This window comes from Drosophila grimshawi, unplaced genomic scaffold (genome assembly GCF_018153295.1).
Source record: "Drosophila grimshawi isolate 15287-2541.00 unplaced genomic scaffold, ASM1815329v1 contig_311, whole genome shotgun sequence".
In the NCBI taxonomy this organism is placed as follows: domain Eukaryota; kingdom Metazoa; phylum Arthropoda; class Insecta; order Diptera; family Drosophilidae; genus Drosophila; species Drosophila grimshawi.
The window spans coordinates 12,060,575-12,078,689 of record NW_025063098.1 but is presented as its reverse complement, the minus strand read 5'-3'; the positions used below and the strand labels follow the sequence as shown (position 1 = coordinate 12,078,689).

Here is an 18,115-nt window from a genome sequence, read left to right as displayed (position 1 = left end):
CAGGCTTTGTGTGCTGTTTCAGCCAGCAAAGCCGTTGACTCGGCCAGTGTTGTAAATTGTCTCAAATTGTATGAAATAATTTACACATTACCAGGCCCATGACTCAAGACGGTCGTTTGCCGTTGCCATCGCCGGTGGCTGCTTACGGCGTGTTCCGTTCATACTGTCCTCTGAACTATGGGGCGTATGTTATTTATATTGCGTGAAGTGCGTCGTTTGTTTTTGGCCACTTCACAGTCAAGTGTGCTCCGATCCTTAATTGTTTCTTATGCAGCCTTAAGGGCCGGCTATCACTTTGCTGCCACACATTTTCGTTGAACATAGAACTCTATTGATATCGGGCCGAAGCATTCTTTTCAATTAACTATTCTATCACTAAAGTTGTGCCCTGTGCAGATTTCTCTCTGTACGTTACTTCTCACTTCTAGTTAATTTTTCTGTTTGTTTACAGAAAGCTATTTCCACATTCATTATTTATACGGCGCCCTTGTCAACTTGATGTGTTTTTTTTTTATATCTGCTTTAAAATCCCACTGTCTTTCTGTAGATGACTTTTAGCTGCACTAATTAATTTTGTTAGGTAACCTTGACCGCTGGTAGTATACAAAGTACCTTTTCCACCTGATTTACCCATTGTTTTTGACTTTCTAAAGATTTATTTAAAATGTTCTTCTCCATTCCGACCATTCCAGTCGAGGTGGAAGGACACCAGGCGTCCTCTACATCGACGGCACCACCCAGCATTGGCATGGCAGCGTTGGGCAATGGTAATGGCCATGGAAACGAGACGTCAGCCGGATGGAGGGCGCGTGGAGCTATCCTGACGCATCTGTGGTCTCTGGCGCCAATACTGATATTCTTGCTCCCACCACTGCGCTATTAGGGAGAATCTGCAGCGATAGTTGCTTTCAATCTGTAGGAGAGAAACCACCGACATAGAAAAAGGTACATTAACCAAAAAAAAATAAAAATTAAACCAAGGACACCCACTGCACCGACAGTAGCAGAAGCAAGAACAATATCAACAAGCCATACAGGCTAGTTGGATTTTACACACATATTGTACACCAATTTTTATTTATTTCAGTGTAATTAAGCTGGAAAGTTAACTCATTGTGTGAAGCAAAAATATGAGGAAAGCATGCGAACAATTTCGAGCGAGTGCATAAACAATAATACTATTTGTCTTGTTCTGGCAAACTAAAATAATGAGTATATTTGTAAACAATTGCCAGGGCTGCAATTCCACAAAAATAAATATTTGTAATTCGGTTGCAGTCAAATGTTAGCAAAGAAGTTTCATTCTCAGCAGCAGACAATTTTGTAGCCTACCGAAATTTTTGTACCGCTTACAATTGAACATACCAAAAAAAATAAAACCCATGTCCTCCCAAAGAGTTCTTAACGCAGCGAGAAAACAATCTGACAATTGGACATGGGGTTAGTTTTGTATTTGAAGGTCAGACGGACAGATGCAGTTAGATTGGATGGGCGCCACATGTTTTTGGGCCCTGCCAAATATTTGTGCAAATGTTCCGACCGAAAAAATTATCAAACAAACAAATTAACTATGGAAAAAAAGTTTTCTGCAAACTTAAGCAGTCGTTAGACTTCTTGGGCCCATGTACCTAAAAGGCAAACAAAAAAAGTTATGCGAACAAATGATATTTTTTATGGTGTTGTAATGCTTTGGCTAATCAGCGAAATGGCAAATCTAACGCTAAGTTTAAGGCAAAGTTGAATTAGGCCCTAGCAACAAAAACAAAAACAAAAAATAATTACTCCACCCTCCCCCCCCCCCCCAAAAAAAAAACAAAAATTAATTGTTTAAATGTAAAATAATTAGACAGTTAAACCAAGAAGCTTACAAATACAATCAGTGTTGAAAACATTTCGAGGAAAAACAAAACAAAAACAAAACAAAACACAACAAATGAAATGGCAAACGAAGAAAAGGCGTCGAAATGGGCGCAATCTGCGCCGCGTGGCAAACTTAAAAAGGGTCAGCTTAAATGGGTGACCTCCCGATGATGCGAAAGCGGCTCCTTTTGTCGGGTGTCGGGGGACACTCAGTTTGCTACACTTACACAGCTTATTTATTTGTATTCATTTAGCCCTTAATTGCCCCCTGTAAATGGTAATTGTTGAAATGAATCGACTAATATGTACGAGTAGTTAGGAAAATAATTTCATTTGATGTTCACTGTTTGTTTCTGGGTGAGCTACGGTAAATGAATGTGTAAAAGTATATATTTAATAGGATATTTTTTAAACGCGCTTTAAATGTCTATTGCTAAATGGAAACCTCTTAACGCGTAGCATACATTCTATTGAAATATGTATGTATAGTATCTAAGACAAAGAACATAAATAAAAACACAGTTTGCACAGCGCAAAGTAAATATGTGTAAAGCAAGTAGCAACCTATAGTTTATTTAGATAAAACAATATACACCTATATATAAATATGCGTCTACGGGAGTGTGTAACCACGAAGCTGATAGGCAGATATTTTTAACTCCAAATTGAAGAAAATGCAAAAAAATAAATTAAACAGAAAAAAAATGTAAAATATTTATAACGCCTGCGAAAATTTTCCTACAGTTTGAAATAGTAGCTAAAGAAATAACTCCAATAAGTCCGCATAAACAAATTTTCGGAATAAATAGTTGAAACATTTTCTAATGGTTGTTCAAAGCATTAGTTTACAAATATGCAGTAAATACTCTTACTTTCAGATCAATTTGAAAATATCAGAGAAATTGCATTAAAGTAGTGTATACTTAATGCTTTAACGAACTACATACAACATTTTTTATAAAAAGCAAAACATATAGTTACAAAATGATATAACAAAGTACATATTATATATTAAAGATATGGCTAAAATGTCTTATGCAGGTATTGACGTCTTCCTATGCTACGCTGTCTATTATTAACTGAACAAGTAAAACAATTGAAAAAGTTTATAAAATATACATTAATAAAAGCTAGATCATAGGTATATTCTAATGTATGCATACATACATATATATTGTGTGTTAAATTGATAACATTACCTAAATCCATTATAAGATCGTGTTAATTTGGTGTCGAATGCCAGATAAATAACACTCGGATTTTATAAGCAAAAATATAAGCTTTAACTATAAATGATTTATTTTAAGTGAGAATCTATGGACTATTGCTTTTTCAATTTGTTTAACAGAATTGTGTCAATTCATTTAAATTATGTTACTTTCCTATAAAATGTTCTTTATTTTACATAAATTGAGAAATATATATATATTTTTTTTTTTTTATTATTTCCAATTTGGTGTTCCACACAATTCTTTATTAGGAATAGAATATATTTACCATGAGCGTCATTATGTTGAAGATTACGGTCTAATATTTCCCACCAATCTATGCAAGACTCCCACTTCTTTCCATTGATATCACACATTCAAATCTATCATATCATCTAACGATACTCTCTGAATGTCTCAATATACAATACATACCTTTCCATACCATACATACATAAATACATATGTAAGTCTGCGTGTTGTGTCTCCAGTTCTGATGTCTGTTATTCGTGTATAAACGCTTTCATTCTTCAGAGATAAGGCCGTGCATTGAACTAAAATATAATAATATCACATGCATATTGCTTATAAATGTAAAGAAATGTAAGCAAATAAAATATATATTTATTGTGTAAATATGTACTTGCATAAGTGTGTGTGTGTACGGGATGGGAAACCCGAAAACTTAAAAATCAACAAGTTCAATGAACATTCAAAAAAAAAAAAGAAATAGTAATTGAATGTCACAGCAATTCGCAAAACATATCATAAATGTTGTACTATATTCTGTGTTAATGTGGACATAAACATAAAGAAAATCATATATGCATATAAGTTTCGGCCCGACGAACTTTTCATACCTTGGTAAGCGAATTTCCAATCAAATTATAAGAAAACAATTATTTCACATATATTGATGATTTCATTAAAATTATTGAGGGTTTTACAATGAGCAACTGCAAGTGAGAAACTGAAACTGAAAAACCACAAGCCACATCATCCAATGAAGACAATTGTGACAATTAACAGTTAAACATCGATGTGGGTAGCGGGGGTAATTCACTTAGCATAATTTAATTAACTGAGTCTTCATTGAACAGCAAAAAGAAAATCGCAAATTTTGTTCCTCTTTAAATTGTGTACAATAACATACACAAATGACTTCATATTGTACACATTCATTTCTCTTGAAATATCATATTATCACATAAATGTAATCATATATTTGGTCTGCCAAGGGTACGTCTGTCACATTTTGGGCATTCACAACACTAACGCACATTTAAGTGCATTCGAGTTAAAAGTATTTTTGTAATCGAAACAGCTGGTACCTACATCATTTCACAAATGCATATATACATGTACACAAATACACGATTCTTCCAATTACACATATCATTGCGTATTAATCCAACATTTATACAAAATATATTAAAAATATATATCACAAGTGTGTAAGCTATACAAAATATAATGAAATTAGCAAAAAAAAAAAAAATAACTCAGAGTTCGATTTACACGCTTACACAAAATAACAACCAAAAAGCATATATAATTTATTCGATTTATAGAATATTAAATATACATAAATGCATGCTTATACACATGTCAACAATGTAATTAATTTAATATTTATTTATAATTTTATTCTGTTCCCCTTTGTTAATAATATATTGTAATGAAAATTGTACTATAAATCTTAAGATATAGGTAAATAGTATTAATAAGAGCTACTAAAAAAACCACAGCGGTGGAAATACAATGATGAAATTATTGTACCACAAAGTAAGCATTAACAACTACGTAAATATTTATTTATTTATAAATACAGGCATACCAAACGGCGCATCAAAGATACACTTGTAAAAATTGCAACCTATGCAAATTACATGCATAAAAAGTTCATATATAAAGATAATGAAAACGTAACTGTGTACTTATTATTAATCATTAAGCACGTAGTATATACGAGTAAATGTGTACAATTCGATGTTGAGCAGTCAGGTTTACCAAGGCGAATACAAAAAGTTGAAATAAAAACAACAAGGAAAACATTTAAGGTTTAAGTAAATTGAAAATAAAACAATTAAAACAAAATTCAGCTCTCAATATGACGCCTCCTGCTTGGCTAGTCAATTTAATACACATAAATTGATATATAATAATTATAAAATATGAATACAAATATTTGTGGAAAAAGAATGAACTAAACATTATAAAATAAATGTTGAAAACTGAAAAGTGTACATTTTCTTCAATCAGATACTTAAAAGTTGCCAGCGCTGCTCTTTAAGAAAAAGCTAAGTTTAGCTCCACTGTAAGATAAAGATGTGTCAACCTCAAAAGCACAATACACAGACAGAAACATACATAAATCTGTTGAGAGTTGGGGAACTTTGTGTTTGACGAATATCCTTGTAATACCTTTAAGTGTGCATGGATATTGGAGGAGCTACTCAACAATGAAATGCGTAAACAAAAGCAAACAACGTAAGGTCGCATAAGGTCAAAAGTCTGACAAAATTACAAAGGGGGTACCAGCAGCAGAGAGCGAGCAAATGTTGTGCAATAATCAACGAAAGGATAAACTACGAAATAAATGGTGAATCAAGGGTATCTTGGCCATAAAACACATCCGGCCAGGGACACGAACAAAGCTACAGCCATTTTCTTTTTGTACTACAGCCTTTACGTCTGTCTCACGGTCCGTCTGCTGTCTCCCATTTCCTGCCTCATATGCCCAGGGCGTTACAAAGGTGCAACGAGTCTGCTTGCCTCATTACGGAATCAAAGCCACTGGCTGTACAAATATACACATATATCAGGCAGTACGTGTGTGATTGTGTTTGTTTGTATTTCACTGGTCACAGATGTACTCTATCGATTGAAAATTTCGTGTGACAGACAGCTGTGGCAGGCAGATGGCAGGTTTGAATGGAATTGGTCAATTAACGCCGCGGCATACGGAGGAAGCCGTTAAAAGCGCTGCCTGGTGTCTTGATTAAGGTATAAATATTAAATTAGCCAAGGCCATCGTAGTCAAATCCACAGCTTTAGCTGCTAATGAGCCATGATTGTGAGTGAAAGAGGCAAACAGGATGCGGTTTGCCCAGCGATAAGTTTGGCCACACAGCTTCAACCAGGCTTCAACTCTCAAACTTGTTCAATTATACATGGCAGCACCTAAAAGTCAACTAATTGATATGCAGCAGCCAACTAACTAGCCGAAGGGACAGAGAGCCAAAGCAACAGAGGGTCAAAGGCTCGGAGTGTAGCAAAGTTAATGAGCCAAAACTGGAAGCATGTGCGGCAAGTTTCGACAGGCAGTCAAGCGGTTGCTTTGCATGCAAGCTATCTTGTGTCCCAAGGGCTGATCGAGAGCCAAACGAAAAACTCAATTTGCACAGAGTGGCTCTTGCGAATTGCAAACCAATAAACACTTTTCCAACAAATTCAAAACTGTGCCCGCAGCAGCAGCCCCAGCAGCAGCCCCAGCAGCAGAAACTGTTGCAAACAGTAACAACAGTAGCAGAAGCAACGACACGTGCAGTTAAACTTTTTGACAGCGACAAAATTGCGTACAACTGCCAACTGCATTGGTTGCGACCTGGTTTCGTCCCGTTGCAAGCTGCATATGTTGGTGGTTCTGCCGTTGACAATGAGGGAGGTGCAGGGCCGGAAGCGCTTACTGAATTAACGACAAAGAGTGGCTGCAAGTTTGCTGCACCTGAAAGGTAAAGAAACTAACTGACACACGGGTAAAACAATAACAGATACGAAATGTTTCAAGCACATTTCAATTTGTGCCCTACAGATACACACTGTTGCCCGCATGGGAACAGATGCGAAAATATTTAGTTTTATAACAAAATTTTTGGGCAGAGCACGCACAACTGCTAAATCGAAAAGAAATATTGGCTACCAGTGAAAAACAAACAAGTGCAAAATAATCGAAACAGAAATGTCGCGCATAGAAACAAAAATTTCAGTTTTTACTTATTGTTTTGTTTTCTGCTTTCAGTTTTGGGCTTTGGGTCGGCTCACCGCAGCTGTCAGCTTGTGTGATTGAGGGGTGCTCGACGGTTGCCTCGCTTTTCATGAAATTTGTATTATTCCAGCGATTTGTCACAGAATCCAGCTTATTCAGATGATACTAATGCTCAGTGCGAATCGCATTCTGAGTGACAGAGTTTTGGCAAATAAAGTAGCTTATAAATTTTAAAATATTAGTTATGAGTGAGCAGCCTGAAATTATGCTATGGTTTTTGATAATACAGCAGCAGTATCGATTAGTGGTATTTTAAATTGGGTGTATCACACATATCCAACTCCACGCATTATGAATATTTCGCCAGGCTACATTCATATTAGGTATCTTTAATAATGCTTTTTCAGACATTAAACATATTTACAAAATGTCCACACAATCATACAATATCAATCATCGAATAGCATCAATAGTATTTCGAGATGATATTTAATATATTAAGATTCTGTCAACAAGCTCCGAAAATAACTCACTATTAGTTATGTATCTATTATGTTTTCTGATTGAGCAAATATAATAAATATACCTGTTTTAATATTTTCTCTTATGAATTTAACGATGGAGTTTTAAAGTGTCAGAATATTGCTAAAAATTCTGCTTAGTTTTGATATTTGAGAGCAAATCGATTGTCGAATTAATAATTTATTTGGTGTGCACAGAAGGCTGCTCATTAACACACACACACACGCATCACACACACTTAGTAATATTTAGTTGGCAACCCGACACCCGGCGGGCATAAGACACGCACAGAGCACGCACTTGGCGGCTTCGGCCTTGTCATCGTCATCAGCAACATCGAGGCAACATCGGTTGGTTGCCTGCCACATATCACCTTAATTACAGGCAACAGTCTGAGTGCAGTCAGACGGCAAATGGAAGGCAGGCAAACGGCTTTTATGCTTGGGCTGTCATTACCACGCCTCATGATGACGCTGCTTCTGGTGCTGCTCCTGATGTTGCTGTTGCTCTGCTGCCCTGTTGCTCCGTTGCCCCAATGTACGTGCCACATTGTCGTTGCCGTTACGCTTTAGCGATTTGGCACTGTACTTGCTTTGCACAGCGCTAGTAAACGGATTCAGCTTGCACTTGACTGCTGATAAGCGTGTGATTTCTGCACACACACACATGCAGCTGGAAAGATAGGTAAGCCACACACCCATAGCAGATGTCGTCATGGCCATGAATACATGCGCCGTTGAGTTGCGCTTATGCCAGTTTTATGTTACATCTAAGTGAAATTTAAGGACTCCTCTCAACGACATTCTAAATTCATTGCATAGTTCATGTACAGCAGATGGGTTGGTTGGGTGTTTGGTCATTTTGGTGAGGCTTTTCAAAAGACGAGTTTGCCTACTACGGAAGCCGGAAGCCATCGAAGCAAACACACAAACACAAACACACATAATAATAATACACGCGCTCACACATGTGTAAGAGGCAAGCGTTGTGCACTAGTTGGCAGTGGAGGACATTCAAACAGCGTCCAGATCACAAGATAGAAGTCATGCTCATTCGCAGGTGCTACAGGACGTTGCCACTTATTCTGACCACAGCTGGCAACGAGACTGGGTTCCGGCCATGGTAGAGCAACTTCGTTTCGATTCTAATAATTCCAATTACAAATGGCGACCGGTTAAAGCCGTTACGCATATGTATGCTGTCTATCTGCCTGTGTCGCTGGTATGTGTGCAAGCGTGTGTACGAGTCTGCTATGGTACAAGTCTGCTATGCTGGTTGGTGGCTCAACTTGTTGCTAGGCTTTATGGCATACCTGCCGTTTTATCCATGCTATTATTTCAAGGACTAGCCATGAAAGGACAACGCACGAATACACAGCCAGACGCCGCGCAGTTGCCAACAGAAGTCATAGTCATAGCCGTTGGCTAGGATTTACTTTGGAAAACAAATCACACATAAAACGAGCCAACCAACCAAATGGAATTGGAGCACATAGAGAGAAAGAGAGAGAGAGAGAGAGAGAGAGAGAGAGAGAGAGAGACAGAAAGAATGAGACAAAGGATGCCCAATTAGGCGGCACTGAAAGCTAGCTTGAAATGAGCAGACAGAACAAACTGAAATGTGCGAGTTAACAAGTTTTATTCGTGTATTGATTATTAAAAACTAGATAATTGAATTGATGGCAAGTGTGAGGACGGGTGTATACAAGTGTGTATATGATCGTAGGAATCGTAACCATCGGGAATGCGCTGTCAGAGCTTACTTCACGCGGAAGCGGCGTAGAGCGGGCGGAAGATAATCCTGTCCAGCAACAACATTGGCTGGCAAGTACTCTGAGCTTGGTGCGTGAGCAGCGCTCACTGGCGCGACAGGTGCCTGCGAGGCGAAGTTTAAAACTGGAGCACGTCCCTCGTTGGAGATGCGTGAGACGCCTGGTAGTTGATTGTACTGGTTCTGAATAGCCAGTTGGGCATTGGCGGCATCCTGTGGTGTGCGATATTTCACAAAATGCACCTCTGGCTTGTTGCTGGAAGTCGACTTGAGTGCGTTGAGCTGTTTGGCCAGATTACCAACATCCGCTTGCTTGCTGAGCACATAGATTGCTGTCTCCTGCTGAGCAGATTGCTTGGCCAGTTGTAGGGCGGCCTGCTCGAAGCCACGGTTCTCGGGCGTGCGAATAAACACAACGCGGAGATTTTTCTTCAATGAGTCGGCAACTTGCTGATTATTGACGCCCTCGTCGAACTGGTCCTCGGGTGCGCCATAGGTGAAGAACTCCTTTTGGAACTCTTCGACAAGTGGAGCCGCCTGCGGTACAACGGCGCTCGGAACCGGAGCAGCAACTGGCGCCTCAATGGGCTGCGAGAGCTGAGCTTCGCCTCTCTCTTCCACTTGAGCCACTGGCTGATAGTTGTAGCCCTGGTTTTGGGCGTTGCAAACAGCTGCCCAGAGGCAAATCAGCTATGGAACAGAAAGTGATTAGCTTACACTGGATAGCCATTGCTCTAATGGAACACTTAGAAACTTACAATAAATCCACGCATTGTAAGTTGTTATTGATGTTGATGCCACTGCTTGACTGAAGCTGTGAAGTCAAACTAATGATGCGAATTGGAGAAGCAGCAGCTTTTATAGGCGCAGTCGGCTGCAGTTGGATTAAGAGCGTACACCCCACCCCACCAAATATTAGCTTAAGCGATTGGTAGCTGGCATCTGTGACCTTGTTAGCGAATGCGATATTAATTTGTTATTTATGCCACGCCAAAGTCATTAAATAACCGCACGCATTTAAATACAACAGAGTTACCGTCTACTAGGCCCAGTCTGTATCTGCGGCCATTTATCTTGACTTCAACGCCATCGCATCTTGATTTAAATGCACTTTACGACACATATAAATATGCATGGGCCCGCTTTGTCTCATTCTGCCTCATTCCCCAATCAAAATGTTTTGGCTACAAGCTGAAAAAAATAAAAGCCAAAGCCCATAATATGCAACACACCAAAGTCACATATTTCATTTTAAACAATATAAATAGCTACCGATTTTAGCTGATAACTTGTATGACGCTGGATAGCACTGGGTCAACACTAAGCTGCTAAAAATAAATTCCATAGTCTTTCCAAATTTCGTGGTAGATTAACTCCCTGATTCATATTTTTACTTACATATATGTCATGTCATCTACAATTAACAACTTAAATTGACACTACTATCCTGCCTATATGTAAATAATTTATCAATTGTTCGGAATAGGAGCACGACTTTGTGCTAGGGGTTGTCAAACGGTATACAGACAAAATTATTGTATAAAATTAAGGAAGCTTTTTTCATTTTGTGGAACATAATTGTATAATATAGTACTGGGGTATCTCTCTCGGGAAAAAAACTACCTTCAAGGTGAGTTAAACTTTGAAATACGCCTAATATGGCAGTGGCAAAGCAAACAAAGAGCAAAAAGACTTGGTTAGCAAGATTGGCAACACGCAAACTTGGCATCTGCAGCTGGATTTTGAGACGCTGGCAGTCGGTATGGTTGGACCTTGGAAACACCTGTGAATTTTCAAGCCATGAGCCGCCAACCAGGATTAAAGCAGCCGTGTACTTACAGCATTCCCCCAAGTACAGGGAAAACCTGGCAGCTTTGACGTGACTGGCAAACTTTTTGGCAGGCGCCGCTAACGAGCTACGTTCTTTTTTGTGTCTCTTCTCCCGCTGCTCTAAAATGCTCAAACTAAAACTTGCTGAACAGATTTGCAGTGGCAGTCAGAATACCTTTTTTACAGCGGCACTTCAGTGTGCCACATGGCGATGTAGCGACGCAGCGTTGTGTGTTTGACCTCTGACACTAAAACAATTTGCAAAACAACATGATGTCAGCCCCAATATCGTCATCAGTGCCACCAGCGGCTGCCATAATTTAGTTGAAACATTCTTAAAGCTGCGCTTTTCGTTCAACTTAACGGATGGATGGCGTCGCATCGCCCAACACAGCAGCTGGGCAACCTCAACCTCAGCCCCAGCCCCAGCTCCGTGCGTAGCTCATTAAAAAGTTTTTTAGCGACAACGTTGATGCCAGCAGACACATTGCTTAAGAAAATGTTAGCATAGACACAAGTGGTGCTAGTAGCACCTTCATGATTATCTAAGAGCTATCTTAAAGATAATCCGCAAGAGTTGCCGTCCGCACTCTGGCGCGGGCTCAAAAGTGAAATGTTTCGACTTGTCAACCAAGTCATTAATTATTCATAATACCATTCCATAGATAGCTGTGGCCAGGTCCGCGCCCATGCTGTCATCTCTATATCTAAATATTTGTATACCCTGACCGAGAGTGTAATAATTTGGTAACGATGAGCCGCCCTTCGATATTGACACGTTTTTCCATTTATATACTTTTAAGCTAGTCGCAACGGATTAAGATGTGATTAATGTAGCTAATATTAAAACGGATGGTTGAAAATGTAAATATTTTGCTTATACATATACAGATGATTTGAATACAAATAATAGTAAGATTGTGTATATGTCTAGAAGGGTATCAGATTTGCACATACGGAAGTATGCTTAAACGTCAAAGTTTGCTCAACTTTATACCAATGATGAGATTCTCGGAATAGGCAATTCAAGCATGCAATATTTTGGAAAAGTTTGATATTGAAATTGTAAAGTCCAACATTTTAATTAAGAAAACAAAAATCATCAATCAAACTTAAGCTTGTTGTGACTCTGCCCAAAACTAATTAAACATCGTTGAAAATCTGCAATTGGATTATGGAACTTTTGCAGACTATGCAAGTTGACATCAACAATTCCATTAAAAAAATTTAAGCGAAATTGAGTTCGGTATATGTTTATATATATATGTAAATGTTACATTGTTAATTGAACAAAAACATTGAATTTTATTGATTTGCTTTTATTTCTATTTATTCATCTAAGTGTTTTAAGTTAGCAGTCTTTGGAACTAGTCCATTTTTAGTAAGCCTAAAGCCGATGGGCAGGTGGCAAATATGGCTGAAAAAGCGACTGCAGCTTGGCGGTCTCCAGCTCAGTCACCGGCTCATGGGTCTCATAATTGGCGGAGTTCTTTGGTAAGATTTTGAACACCACAGGTTCATGCTGTCCTATGCGCTGTGGCTGGTCAAGTTGAAGTACCTTGGCGGCTTCCACGGCATGGCTATAGCTTCTGCCTGGCAACTGATCGTAGTTGCCTTTTAGAGTACTCAAAGCCCGGCTTACATCCGCGGGCGTGCGGTACTTGACAAAGTGAACTGTGGGCTTGGGACTCGCCTGCTGCTGTATGGCCGCCTTTTGTTGAGCCAAAGCGGCAGTATCCATTTGTTGCTGGAGCACATATATATCCAGGGAATTACGCTCCGCCACGTGCTTGGCTGTCTGTGTAAAGAGATTGCTCTCCGGAGTGCGTATGAAGACAACTTGATGAGGCGGCGAAAAGGCATTGGCAAGCTGTCGAGCTGTTTGAAGGGGTAAGTTCTGATCCTCCTCCTGTGGTGCGCTGTAGCTGAAATACTCCGTGGCAATGGGACTGCGTTCTACATAATCATTGCTGGCTGGAAGGTAGGCGTTGTTCGGGTCAAAGGCATGGCTGGTGCAGAGGAACAGCCAAAGGCTCTGTGGCAAATGAAAGGTGGAAATTGCTTTTCTATAGCTGGACATTTTATCTCCTCCAGGTTTGAGTCCAGTTCAGTTTTCTTACCATTAAAGCGCGCATTTTATGGAGCTTGGATGTTCCACGTTATGATTTGCTAAGCGGCCAACACCGGCTGATTTTTAGCGCTCGAAGCTCAGCTCGTTTATAATCCAGTCACAGCAACAAAACCATCCTTATATACGACACAAACAACAAAACTGACTTCTCGTCTGCGTTCGCTTTGTTTGCATTTTTCTTTGCTTTTCTGCGCGTATGTGGTTTTTTTTTTATTTACGGATTTTAAAAAGATTTTTGCGAACGTTTTTGCTCTGGTTTTTGTGTTTGCCTGATCCGATTATCCATGTTAATGTCGTTCAATTTGGAGATGCAAATTTTGTTGGCTTGCAAGAAACAAAGCCAGGCCAAAGATTCATGAGCTCGATTTGAACTTGAATTAATTCGCATAAAATTTACAAATGAGCTCCCAATTTGAATTAGTTATCAAATTTTTTCATACGCGATTGTTGTCCACTGTCATAGGCGGAGCGATTTGTTTTGACTACATTCCTCCTCCACACGACATCACAACAACTTATTAATGAGTTAAACTTTCACTTGAATCCGTTTTTATGACTGAGTTTAATGACAGTTGGTCGTATTAATTTACGCGTCATCTTTAATAAGCAAACGAGTCTCGCTCCAGATTTTAACTGATAAGCAGCTTATCGCAATTAACAACTCGTCTTCGATCCGCCTCTAGAGATTCGTAGAAGATACAGCGTTAGACCTCCATAGCTATTGTGATTTTTATTGTGTTAAAAACTAGATGCAAATTTATATGATGACAGTCTTATGAAACTATTTTAATGTCTTAATCAGACACAGAGTTTTATGTTTAGAAGTGGGCTCGTCTTCTGCGCTTCCGAGGTGGCAGATAACTATTTGAAATAGTTGGTAGATATCTTTTAGTTGGCGTCTCAGTGGGAAACACCATAGGACTGTCTGAACGGTGTCTTTCGTTCACCCGAAAATCAATTCGTCGTGCTCTAGCAGTTCGGGCATCCAAGTCGTAGGGGCTTGGATCCAGTTGCTGCTCTGGTAAGGGTAGTGGAGGCAAATCAATGTTACCCCGATATGCGCCAGCATCATATGGTTGCGGTATATTGCCATAGTTTGGTAACGGTGGCAGATAACCTGGCTCTGGTGATGGTGGTGGCGGAGGTGGGGGTGGGTGTATTGGCTCTTGAGAATAGAAATCCTGTGACGGCCGCGCTGCGAGCTGTGAATAACCCAACGATGGCTGCGGCGTGGGATGCAATGATTGACCAGTTGCACCTCCATATAGCGCCTGAATCTGCTGCTGTGCCAGTGCAGCCTCCTCTTCCGTCCTGTATTTAACAAAATGAACTACGGGCTTATGTTTGTGCTGCGCCTGCAAGGCACTCAATTTGCTTGCCAATTCGTTGGAGTCCGTTTGCTTATTCAGCACATAGATCGCAGTTTTATCCTCGTTGGTTTGCGTGGCAAGTGCGTGGAGTGCGCCTTCAATCACCTTGTTCTCTGGCGCCCTTATGAAGACAACCTGCAAATTTTTCTTTGAGAGCGCCGAAATTTTGTCCTCGACAAGGTCAGCCTCATCCCCAGAGTCGTATGGTGCCGCAAATGCATAAAAATGCTTGTGGAAATCTGCATGCTCATTATAGTGGTCATCGGCTTCCTGGCTACTATAGCTGTTTCCTAATGCTTGGTCAGTTTCGTAGCCACTATTTGGATGATACTGATAGCCCAGCTCAGCAGAGCATATAGCTAAGAAGCTGAGAAACTACAAAATATATTTGTTTTATCCAATTCCAAGTCCTTCATTTTAAAGACAATCTTACCACAATTTGTCGCATGCTGTAATCTCAGCAAAGGCCAGCGATCGTTTGTCGGGCAATCCACAAGCCTTAAAGCGTTTTATAATCTTTGCCAGCGAACTGTAATACCAAATAGGGAATAATGGTGGAATAGTCCCGCTGAATAAGGTAAATAGCTCACGACCTAATGAAATATTGCATAATTAGCATTGCCAAATGCTTACCAAATATTAAGATTTCATCAACATATTATTATTATTGGTATTATATTTGTAAAATTGCGAAACTAACTAAATACAAAATTGTTAACAATGGTCTAACATATGCGTGGGAATCGGCCGAAGTCAGTTTGTTGGCCCAGTTCATTGCTCTTAGAGACGACTGCGGAGCACCGATGAAGGCAGATATGAGTTCAAGGGCTGGTGAGCCTCTGCCGCTGGCTGAGCGGGTGCGTGGGAGGCAAAATTCAGCACGGGTGCAACGCCGCCATTTTGATGGGATGAGCTACCTCCCAGCTCATCGTACTGACCTTGGATGGCGCGCTGGGCATTGAGAGCATCCTCCGGTGTGCGGTATTTAACAAAGTGAACCTCTGGCTTCTGGTTGTTGTTGGAGCGAAGGCTATTTAGCTTGTTTCCAAGATCGTTGATATCAGCCTGCTTGTTCAGCACATAAATCGCAGTATTTTGCTCGGCTGCCTGTTTGGACAGAGCCAAAGCAGCATCTTGCACACCGCTGTTCTCGGGTCCCTTAATGAAAATGACACGCAGGCTCTTACGCAGGTTGTTTGAAAGCTGATCGTTGTTGATGGGTTCGTGGAAATCGTGGTCGTTAGCGGTGTAGGTGAAGAACTCCTTCATAAGCTCAGGCGCAGCTTGATGTGCCTCTTCAACGGGTGCGTGTTCATGGCTGATGGGTGCACTTTGTACAGGTGGTATGTAAGCAGCTTGATCATGGCCACCAACACTAGAAGTTTGGTAACCATCACTAGAAGTGTGGTAAGATTGCTGCACGGGTTGGTAGTTGTATCCCAGATTGCCGGCATAAGCTACAGCCACAAGAGACAGCGTCTGTGGAAGCAAGATTTCAATAGATTATAAAGCATGGTCACTTTGAAGATCCTTCAATAACTCACAATAAGGACGTGCATTTTGTACAATGTTGAGATAATACTTCCGAACTATTAGTCGTATCAAAACTGACTCTGCCGATATCATTAACACCTACGTCTTATATACTATATCAAACCGATTTGCAAATGCTTCGTTTTCGCACTATCCATTTGCAATTTCTTTTTTATTTGTCATCTTTGATTTGTGCACCACTTAAGCACTAATTAATTAATTAATTTTAATCCGCTGAATACTTTTTATACTCTGATACCAAACAAACAAGAGTATATTAGTTTTGTGCAATGTACGTCATGCTGTCTGTTTGTCTGTCCATCCGTATGAAGGTAAATTTTTTCAATTCATTTAATGTTAGAGCTGAAACCTGTGGATCATATACTTTAAAGCCACAATCATCAAATGTATGTTCTTGCTAACTCCCTTTTAATGGCCAATACAAGAAATATAATGGCCACTCCCACTCTGGCTCCCCAAAATTATAACTATATATCTCACACAATTTAAAAGCTAGACACTTAACAAAAGGCGAAAAATAATTTGGCGTGACGTCCGCTCCCGACACCAAACACGGCAAATGCCTATATAATATGTAATTTAGGAGCTAAAGTTGCACCATTTAGATTGAAAACTACAAAGACGCCTCCTGCGAAGATTGGTATTTCTTGGCTACAGAGTATTTTACAGTCGATCATGTCCGATTGCACTGTTCTCACATGTTTTTTCGTCGTATCTTACTAGTTGCCCCCATTAGTTTTATTTTTTTGGCATTTATTGCTCTACATTTGCCGATTTCAGTTGACCTTTGTTTTTGCATTCAAGGGCGAATTGCTCATGCTGTAGCTATGAGAGGCTACGAGATACCCTGAGCACGGATGCTGAATATATTATTATAGTTTTATTGAGAAGCGGCACATGTATTGAGGAGTAATAAAATCTAAGGAAAGATTGACCTGGCTTTTCATACTGATCATTAATATATACTTTAAGGGGCGACAGATGCAGTCTTCCACAAATTAAATAAAGTGGCAGGATAAGGCAATGAGCTGAATGATATCGGTATATTGACTTAACCAGTTGTCAAATCTTAATGAAAATCATATAAATCATAAAAATGAATTTACAAAATAATAAAATTTTCTGGAATTTTATTTAATTTAAAAATTATTTAAAAAAAAAATAGTCCATTTCTGAAAAATAGTAAATAAACAAGAGAGAACATTGCAGTCTGGTGTAACCGAAATACTTTGATGCCATAAGTAATAGGGTGTAGCCAAGAATTATCGATCTTTGAAGGAGATTTTTAGTAAGCTACCGTCCGAGTTTGCCTTTAAAAATGGGGTAGATATAGGCTTAGGGAATTTTCAAGGACGGTGGTGTGGGCGTGGCTAAAAAAATTATAAGAGAAGGTTCCAAGTAATCTTCCATCCAAGTTTGCTAACTATATGTCTTAAATTGCGGGAGATACAGGATTTTATCATTTTTGGGGGCAGGAGTGGGCGGTGTCATGAACTTTTCTGGAATTTTGAAGAGTGTAACTAGTAACATTGTACCTTCAAAATTTGGTGACTCTAGCTTACAAATTGTGAAGGATATGTTCATTTCATGCCGATCTTTGAAGGACATCGCCAACAGCCTCCCAACCAAATCTGATGACTGTAGTCTTAAAATTGTGGGATATGTGGCTTTATCGATTTTATCGATTTCCTAGCCAATATCTTTCATTTGAAGGACGGTCTTACCACAATTTGTCACATGCTATAATAAGCAATCTACAAGCCATAAATCGTTGTCTATTCGTTGCCAGCAAACTGTAACGCCAAATAGAGAAAAATAATAGAATAGTCCCGCCGTAATAGGTAAATGGCTCATAACCTAATTATATTGCATAATTAGCATT

The 18,115-nt window shown here is 39.5% G+C and overlaps 5 protein-coding genes across 5 annotated transcripts in view; 1 reads left to right on the top strand and 4 right to left on the bottom strand.

The window, feature by feature from the left end:
• LOC6564439 overlaps window positions 1-1,793 on the top strand; it is a 38,440-nt gene extending 36,647 nt beyond the window's left edge. The window contains exon 9 of the mRNA XM_032737609.1: window positions 693-1,793. Coding sequence (XP_032593500.1) covers window positions 693-883 — 191 coding nt within the window. The 3' untranslated portion in view covers window positions 884-1,793. The remainder of the gene's footprint in view (window positions 1-692) is intronic.
• Window positions 1,794-9,336: 7,543 nt separating this feature from the next.
• Window positions 9,337-10,121, bottom strand: LOC6563281. Its single transcript, XM_001989533.1, has 2 exons — window positions 10,107-10,121; window positions 9,337-10,038 (listed from the first exon to the last, which is right to left on the bottom strand). The coding sequence occupies exons 1-2, from the start codon at window positions 10,119-10,121 to the stop codon at window positions 9,337-9,339; spliced, it is 717 nt and encodes a 238-aa protein (XP_001989569.1).
• Window positions 10,122-12,565: 2,444 nt separating this feature from the next.
• LOC6563282 lies at window positions 12,566-13,258 on the bottom strand. Its single transcript, XM_001989534.1, has one exon. It carries the CDS (start codon window positions 13,256-13,258, stop codon window positions 12,566-12,568), a length of 693 nt encoding a protein of 230 aa, XP_001989570.1.
• Window positions 13,259-14,127: 869 nt separating this feature from the next.
• LOC6571137 lies at window positions 14,128-15,127 on the bottom strand. Its single transcript, XM_001989535.1, has 2 exons — window positions 15,113-15,127; window positions 14,128-15,054 (listed from the first exon to the last, which is right to left on the bottom strand). Exons 1-2 carry the CDS (start codon window positions 15,125-15,127, stop codon window positions 14,128-14,130), a joined length of 942 nt encoding a protein of 313 aa, XP_001989571.1.
• A 332-nt stretch (window positions 15,128-15,459) lies between these two features.
• Window positions 15,460-15,948, bottom strand: LOC6571138. The gene has a single exon (XM_043215189.1). It carries the CDS (start codon window positions 15,946-15,948, stop codon window positions 15,460-15,462), a length of 489 nt encoding a protein of 162 aa, XP_043071124.1.
• Window positions 15,949-18,115: the final 2,167 nt, after the last annotated feature.

Excerpts from the sequence above, each read along its gene's own strand:
- LOC6571138 (XM_043215189.1), bottom strand. The coding sequence starts at position 15,948 with ATGAAGGAGTTCTTCACCTACACCGCTAACGACCACGATTTCCACGAA.
- LOC6563282 (XM_001989534.1), bottom strand. The coding sequence starts at position 13,258 with ATGTCCAGCTATAGAAAAGCAATTTCCACCTTTCATTTGCCACAGAGC.